Source organism: Mercenaria mercenaria, chromosome 2, assembly GCF_021730395.1.
Source record: "Mercenaria mercenaria strain notata chromosome 2, MADL_Memer_1, whole genome shotgun sequence".
NCBI lineage: Eukaryota > Metazoa > Mollusca > Bivalvia > Venerida > Veneridae > Mercenaria > Mercenaria mercenaria.
In genome coordinates, this window is record NC_069362.1 from 58,930,907 (window position 1) to 58,939,847 (window position 8,941).

Genomic DNA, 8,941 nt, shown 5'->3' on the forward strand with positions numbered 1-8,941 from the left:
GGTCGTGAGTTCGAGCCCTGGGCGAGGCGTATGTTCTCCGTGACGTTTTGATGAAAGACATTGTGTCTGAAATCATTCGTCCTCCACCTCTGATTCATATGGGGAAGTTGGCAGTTACTTGCGGAGAACAGGTTTGTACTTGTACAGAATCCAGGAACACTGATTAGGTTAACTGCCCGCCGTTACATAACTGAACTACTGTTGAAAAACGGCGTTAAACCCAAACAAACAAACAAACAAATGTGATATGTGTATCAGAAAATCATTTATCACATGTTTGATGTCGCGGGAGTGAAATTTAGCCATTAATTAAATAAAAATGGTAATACACTAGTGTAATAAAGCTTTGACGTCGACGTCATTTATAGTATAGGCGACGTCGGTCAAATTGTCTTGTTTATATAGTAAAAGAAAAGTCGAATTTTTTATGTTTCGACAAAAAAGGCTAACATGTGATAAAAAGAATATTACATTTGTGACTTTCCACATTGAATTTATTAAACCCGTTGAATAAAATTGATAAAATGCTCGGCAGAGCCTCGCATTTTATTATTTTATTCAACGAGTTAAATAAATTCAATATGAAAAGACGCTCATGTAATATCCTCTATGTATTTCCCAAACAATGTCACATTAATTTACATGAAATGGGGTATTTAACTTTTAAATTCTTCTTCTTCTTCTTCTTCTTCTATATTGAATGGCAAACGTTCAATAATGATACATTATGGCCATGCTAATTGAAAATAGACAACTTTTGATGTAAATATGTATTTGGAAAAACACTTTAAAGTATTCAAAATATTTGAAGGCATTGATAATAAAAATGGTACTTTTGGTAAGAAAATAGTGCATTTTTGCCATGTTTACGAGTCACCGATCAGTATTACACCAGTCCTGTATTTTTAGCAAAATCTCAGTTTATAATATTTCTAATAATTATATCTTTTTGCCTGATTGTCTGTCTAACAGTTACAAAGAAAAATGTGCCAATGAATTAAGTGTTTTAACGACAAGGTTGATGTCCTAGTTTAGCCATGTTATCTAACTCGATATCCAATAAGTCTTTATTCCTGTACGAAAGAATGTCATTAAACTTTGTGCACGAAACAGTTGTCTGTGAACTCTGTCTGTTCACTAGAAAATGTTGACTGTATATTTATTTCACATTCTAGATATAAGTTATGGCTGGATTTATCAAAGAACTATTAAAGTTGGGTTTAACAACTGTGTTGCTATGAAAACGATTTTTAGGGGGAAAATAATTGGTGCTAAAATGAAAGAAAGAGGGAAAAAAATCATTAACCGCATGTTTTGTTTCAGGGTTATTTCATTATGTATATTGTTTTAATATTATTTTAAGAAGTCTTCATTAAGATATTCTGCCTCTACTTTTATACAGTTAGATGAAAACATTGTGTCCGAAAAGCGGTATTTTCTCCACAACAACGGCTATTTTCTGTTGTCAGATAGCAAATTTTTACTTGGAACATGCTAATCTGTCAGATTAGCTAAAAATCGCACTTTCGACCAAAAGCGCATTTGGACCCAAAATCCCATACATGTCACATTTAGTGACTCGCAGAAATTTAGAACTTTAACCTCAGGTGTCCCAGAGAATGCAAAAACTAACACTCTTTAAAGTTTCATTTGAATACAATATTGATTTAAAATAAACTTTCCGGTTTTTAGCAGGGTGTCTTTGATAAAGTCCGAGTAAAGTGTAGCGAAAATCCGACTGAAATAAGTACCAATGTTTCGGTCACATTGAAAGTTTGAGTCACTAGCATTTGCGCCAAACCATGCCTTGTGCAAAAAACTGCGCTTTATCTCTGGATATGGAGAAAACATATACCATCATCATCATTATCATCATCGTTGTTGTTGTTGTTGTTGTTAATGCGGCATTTCTTTCTTTCATAATAATTAAAAGATTACTTACCAGAGAGATCGCATTCTGTGTTTCTTTAAAGACGCCAGCGTCTAGGAGACCAACGTCACAGTTCTGACGTAACAGACAGACGCTGAGCGTTTATAGCTGTACGTTACTAACGTCCAGTTAGCTCATTTTTACTGCCTGAAAATAAGAAAAATGTCATTTAAGAACAAGTTCATCATCAGTTCAAAGTGTTTTATAAGATACATTTTGTATAGATATGAATGCTGTCGCTGCTGTTGCTGATATCCTCCTCCGCATCATCATCATCATCATCATCATCATCATCATCATCATCATCTTCATTCATCATCAGCATCATCAGACCTGTGTGTGCGGCTGTTGTTATTAATATAATCATTACTAGTATTACAATCACTTTCCGCACCTGCAATTGCATCAATGTGTTAGAAGTCAGCTCCGAAACGTGTTGCTACTGGTAAGTCAGCGTCATAGAAACAGACGTTGCGTTTGTGACGTAACAATCGGACGTTTGATAGACGTAACGTAACGTACGTCATTTACGGTACATTACAGCCATTTCCCGTCCTGTAGAGGCTGGATATTGCGATACGTTAACACTAAAATTATGATTCGATTTTATGCAATTTACTGCAATACTGATATGTCTCTATTGTATTTCACGAGCAGCGCAGCAGCTCTCCTTGGACGTAATTGCGCAAATGGTCTTTAGCTTGTTCAAGAGCCTTTTATTTCTGTAAATATTCCTGAGACAGACAGAATGCCCTGGCGCTGACTACTTTTTCTTATTATTTGATTTCTTGTTTTTCCCCGTTAAGGGGAGTGGGCCGATCCCGGAGGTACTGCAATACCGGGCCAACCCGTGGCGAGAGCGGAGCAAGCCCCTAACATCTCACCTGTGTCCAAAAATCAGTTTAATATCGAAGTCCCCCATTGGGGGACGTATCAGATATTAAGCTGATAAGAACAGATACTACACTTTGATCTTAGCCAAAAGGCCGAGAAGCGATACTGCTCCCTTCTCGTCCAAGCTATTTATTCAGCGCCTTTATGACAATCTCGCGGTGACAGGTAAATAGCATGCACCCGACTTATACCCTCTGTCTCCGTCTGTTAGGCCTTAACACCACCAAAAGCTGCTGATTTTGAGGATCACCGGCGGTGGTGCGACCAATGCAGCTGTTTTAGCTTGGTGTCAGAGTGAATTACACTAGTTGAAACGTTTTCAGTACGTTTCCATACGTTATGTGCGTATTTTACTATGTTTTCGCGACTACGTCAACGCATTTAGAAATACTTCGTACAGTTGGAGGCCCTATATTGTAAACAATTTCTTATTGATAACGAAACAACACATTTGGCTTCTTCAGACATTATCATTACTAAAATTATGAAGAAATAAAAACGTGTTTGCGCATGCGCAGAGAAATGAAACAAATGATGGACCGTTCTTTTAAAGAAATTGCAGGGAAGGGGTTTAAAAACACAATATTTTATTTTTTGTAATTTCAATTTCAGGAGATTGAAGTATATAACCAGACAAGTGCTGTTCCGTTACGCCCTGGTCTCTATCTGGGATATTTAAAACTTCATGCGTCAGTTGATCTGATACGTGTTTTAGTATCACAGTCGGCACCAAACGTCCTCCCAAACGTAAAAGTCCGGGACTGCTCCAACATTTCTGTGTAAGTGCTACATATGTAAAATTGTTTATGAAGTTGCGATGTGTTCTCACACTGTTTTGTGTGAAAAAATTTGGCATAAGTTATATATAGAACATGTGTATGCTTATATTTAGGAAAAAAACAGCTGACTGTGTTGTTATAAATTATACCATGGAATCCTTTAATTTCTTGGACATTAAATTTCGTGTTTTTTTTTTACCAAAACAGCAATTTCATGATGATATGAAGTTGTGGATCTCAAGTTCTGAAAATAAAATTAATGAATTAATGCAACCACAAAATCTAGATAAAAATAGTCTCGCACAAGTACAAATGATTTCACAGTCATTGAAATATTGTTAAAAATATCATTTAATCTTGTGCAAGTAAAAAATAGTTAAACCCTATACATTTTAAAGAAATTCGTATGTTTTCCCTCACTGCAGTTTGAACTCTGCAATATTTTCAGTTTTAAACGTGGTTTATTCAATCTGAACAGTCATTTTAATGACATCTCATTTACTTTCATATTCTAACAGGGAGGAGTGGAAATGGTTGAAGTCACTATCCCCAGATCTGCAGAAGAGCTCAGCAATGTCGACCAATCAGCAAGCTTTCCACAGTTGTCTTTCAAAAGCATCGGAAAAACTTTTCAACATGTTAGGTAATAACAACAATTTAAGTCGTGTTCTGTCAGTTCAACGTAAAATCAACTATATTCAAATGGTGCAGCAGCATTTTAGATTGATAATGACTATGAATCAGGTTACAGTATAAATACACCTCATACATTTTAAATTATTCAGGATTTATCTGAAACTGCTGAAACTTGCAACTTGAAAGAGCTTTAAATGTGCTGGTTTTCATAGAGTCATTAGTGGACTTTTTGTGTTAAAAGACAAAAAATTAATGTACGAAGGTGATTTAATTTATGGAATTAAATTAACTTTTAACTTATTTACCTTTTAGGTATATCTGAGGAGATGTCGTTATTGCATCGTTTATATGATGTTGAAGTTATAGAACTGAGTCCGCAGGTCTCGTTTATCCTCATGTTGCCCCCGGCGGAGGATCTATGTATCATACCAGGTCAGAGTGACGAGATCGCCGAGAGAGTAGATTTCACTCTTCTGCCTGTACAAGTGTTTGAAATGAGTAAGTGTTGGAACAAAGTTTTTTTTGATACCTGCTGTAGCTGAAAAACCTAAATTACAGTAACTTTTGCATGTAGTTTATATATTGAATTGAAACCTTTTGTGATCAAAAAAAAAAGATTGCCTGCCCCATTTAATAGCTCAGCAGGTAGAGCATGAGACTATGGATGAAGAGTTTGTGGGTTTGACCCCTGATTTCTGAAACAGTGTGACAGAAAATATTTAGAATGCATGGTTCATGCAGAGATGGAGAAAGTTTCACAGGACAAACTTCCTCCATCTCTGCATCAGCCATGTATTCAGTTTATCCTGTCTCTACAAAACGTACTGTTGCACGTAGGAATACATAAATAGGAACTGGATAAACCTTAGCATGTGACATTTTTTAAGAATATCAGTAAGCTTATGTCAAAAATCAAGGTACATGCAGGATGAAAGTACATGACTTTTTTTTTGTATGTCTGCAGTTATTTATTTCTGGTTCATGTGGGCAAGTTGTCAGTTACTTGCAGAGACCAATTCACTGGTACACAGTCATATTTAGGTAAAATGCCATCATGAAATTTATATGATGTGAATCAAAGAAATGCAAATAGCAATTATTTTTGAGACAGGGACTTACAAATTGATTACAAAGAAATCTGTTAAGTATAACAAACAGGTCAGGTCTGGTTAATATAGAAAATTCATTGACCATAATGTAGAATGCATGAATAAAATATTTGTTATTTATTTCCAGTTCATATGTGTACATACCAACCACAGTTCATCAGTCGCTACTCTCGTCTTTCATCCATTCTCGAGATGGACACCATTTTAGCGCAACAGATGCAAAGAGAGGTAACTTTGTCTTCCAAAATTTACTTTTATCATTGAGTTGTCTGAACTTGGATTATTCAGCTTGAATGGGATATTATCAGAGTAGCTTTAATTCATATTCATCTTTATTAAGAATGCTTGACGGCTTTCAATACTGCTTTCATATAATTCAAGAATAGCGTGTTTCTGTTGGCTATCTTATCCCCTGTTATTTTACAATAAGAGCAAATTGTAAAATATATATACAGGATGGAAATTTATTTTTGGTGTTTTTTTCTTGCAGGCTTTTTCCAAAGAAGAATTGAATACAGCAAAAGATCGCGTTAAGAGACTTCTAAATTTACAAAATGACCTTGATAAAGCGTGGAAAGGGATGCGTTGGATTATGGACATTATTACGCATGCTAGGTCTCGAACTTTTGTCGGATGCATTCCGGTACGAACTTTTTATCAAGCAAATGGAGACAATTCGTTATCAAATGACCTTGAACACAAGGGCAAAATACTTGATAACAACAATTATGAAGGCTACTCAACTTCATGTAATTCCAATGAAATCAGTGTAGGAAAAGATCACGTCAAAATTGCAAAGTTTTACGATCCAAATGACGATGATCTGCAAAACAGTCGTGTTGAGACGAAATCTGAAACACCTAGTCATAACGATAATTCAGGGATTTTACGGGTATACGCAGCATACGAAACTGGATTAGCAAAAGGAACAAGTGTAAAATTACATGTAACTCCACGAACTACGGCAAGGGAGGTAATAAACTTGGTAGTGTTAAATTTGAACCAAGCTGTGATTAATAAGGGAAAATCGGGGCCAGTTTACGAGGAGGAACAATTTTCTGAATTCTGCTTGGTTGCTGTGATAGGTGCAAGGGAGAGAATTCTAAGAGACGATTATCAACCCTTGCAACTTCAAAATCCATGGACAAAAGGAAGGTTATATGTTCGCATGAGAAGTAACCTGTTAGCTGCAATTCAGCAAGGGCAGGCAACAGCAGTCTGAACACACACAGTCTTTGCAAATAGAAAAAGATCTGTATTAGTTTTTTGCATAGAATAGGGCAAATTTATTTATCATTCCGCAAAAATATTTATCAATAAACAAAAGTTACAATGGCAAGAATACTAAACACCTAAGTCAGTATATGTATAATTGTGTTATAGGTAGTCACAAAGACAGGCAAAGATAGCAGTATACAGACAATTCTCGAAAAAAGTGGAGATTTTTTTTCAGAAATTAACACCTTGAGTGAATTTTTGTTTTCTTTATTTCATGGGGAAATGAGTGTTGAAATTTTAATATATCCATTGTTTTGCAATATTTCCAAGTAGGCATTTGTTTCTAAATTAAGTAAAATGTAGCTCAGCTTTCAATGGGTATTTACAAAATCTCTGTCATTTATATTTACAAAATCTCTCTCAGCTTTTGCTGGAATTTTTTTTTTTTCAATGGCCTGAAAGGGATTTAACTACCAAAAAAGAGAGATTTGATTCTAGTTTTGCATTGATTTCGCTGGATTTAAGTTATTTTAAATTCAGTGGCCTGAAAGGGATTTTAACTTACCGAAAATGAGACTTACGGAGAGAGAGAGATTAGATTCTTGTTTCTGCAGCCCTGTAACATGCATTGCTTTGCTGAATTTAAATTATTTTCTTTTTTAATGTATGGCCATTTGTAGACTTTTTTAGCCATTTTTTTTTTGTTCATTTTAAAGCTTGCCATTCATTTCCATAGAAAATACACAGTATGTATTCAAGCATTCCATAGTAACATTACTCTTTGATCTATTGGTAGCTTGTGAATCCAGTCTGACAATTTCTATCTTTCTTTTTATGCCCCCGAAGGGAGGCATATAGTTTTTGAACCGTCTGTCTGTCTGTCGGTCTGTCCGCAATTTTCGTGTCCGGTCCATATCTTTGTCATCGATGGATGGATTTTCAAATAACTTGGCATGAATGTGTACCACAGTAAGATGACGTGCAGTGCGCAAGACCCAGGTCCGTAGCTCAAAGGTCAAGGTCACACTTAGACGTTATAGGATAGTGCATTGATGGGCGTGTCCGGTCCATATCTTTGTCATCGATGGATGGATTTTCAAATAACTTGGCATGAATGTGTACCACAGTAAGACGACGTGCAGTGCGCAAGACCCAGGTCCGTAGCTCAAAGGTCAAGGTCACACTTAGACGTAAAGGATAGTGCATTGATGGGCGTGTCCGGTCCATATCTTTGTCATCGATGGATGGATTTTCAAATAACTTGGCATGAATGTGTACCACAGTAAGATGACGTGCAGTGCGCAAGACCCAGGTCCGTAGCTCAAAGGTCAAGGTCACACTTAGACGTTAAAGGATAGTGATTGATGGGCGTGTCCGGTCCATATCTTTGTCATCGATGGATGGATTTTCAAATAACTTGGCATGAATGTGTACCACAATAAGACGACGTGTCACACGCAAGACCCAGGTCCATAGCTCAAAGGTCAAGGTCACACTTAGAGGTTAAAGATCATTTTTCATGATAGTGCATTGATGGGCATGTCTGGTCCATATCTTTGTCATTCATGCATGGCTTTTAAAATAACTATGCATGAATGTGTGACACAGTAAGACGATGTGTCGTGCGCAAGACCCAGGTCCGTAGGTCAAAGGTCCTAAATTCTAACATCGGCCATAACTTTTCATTCAAAGTGCCATCGGGGGCATGTGTCATCCTACGGAGACAGCTCTTGTTCTACATGCAAATTGACAGCCTGGGGAAACCTGTTTTCCGACCGCAGCACCACCTATATTAAACCCGAAATATGCGGGTGTTTGATAAAGAATGATAACTTCTGAAAGCAATAATCCATGGCTAAAAATAGAAACGGAATTCTCACAGAAAAGATGGATCATAATCGTGTACTTCCGAAGGTTTCTGAACATTTCCTGGCACCTTCCATAGCTTTTGCAGCAACTTGTAATGTTATATTAATGCAGACCTAGTGATCTATGAAAATTGCCAAATTTTTGGCAGCAATGCCTCGTTTTCGTTTCAAACAAGCGCAAAATATGATCACATGTTAATTAGGCTAATTATAAAAAAATGATAATCAGTAGTGACATGGAAACTCCTCCAGATTTCCCCAGGCGTTGATAATATCAGAAACTCGATGAACGCCAATTAATACTAATTAGCACAAATTAAGTGGGATCTTTAATGCATAGATATTAGGTATGATTTCTTCTGACAAAGCACAAATATCATCAACAGCTTCCCAGACTAATCTATTGGTTGATATTTTTGGTCTTTGAGTAATATGTACCAAAAAGTCTTTCATTTTGTAAAAGAGGGGAAGAAAAGGGATTCTAAGTTTTAACTGGACTGCAGAAAA

At 36.4% G+C, this 8,941-nt stretch overlaps 1 protein-coding gene and 1 non-coding gene across 2 annotated transcripts; one reads left to right on the forward strand and one right to left on the reverse strand.

Moving 5' to 3' along the window:
* The first annotated feature begins 2,538 nt into the window (after window positions 1-2,538).
* LOC123564041 (uncharacterized) lies at window positions 2,539-7,327 on the forward strand. The gene is made up of 6 exons (XM_053526054.1): window positions 2,539-2,607; window positions 3,437-3,603; window positions 4,122-4,246; window positions 4,552-4,737; window positions 5,476-5,576; window positions 5,839-7,327. Exons 1-6 carry the CDS (start codon window positions 2,539-2,541, stop codon window positions 6,568-6,570), a joined length of 1,380 nt encoding a protein of 459 aa, XP_053382029.1. The 3' UTR covers window positions 6,571-7,327.
* Window positions 2,736-2,928, reverse strand: LOC123544615 (U2 spliceosomal RNA). Its single transcript, XR_006685137.1, has one exon. It is a non-coding gene; the product is annotated as a U2 spliceosomal RNA (small nuclear RNA).
* Window positions 7,328-8,941: the final 1,614 nt, after the last annotated feature.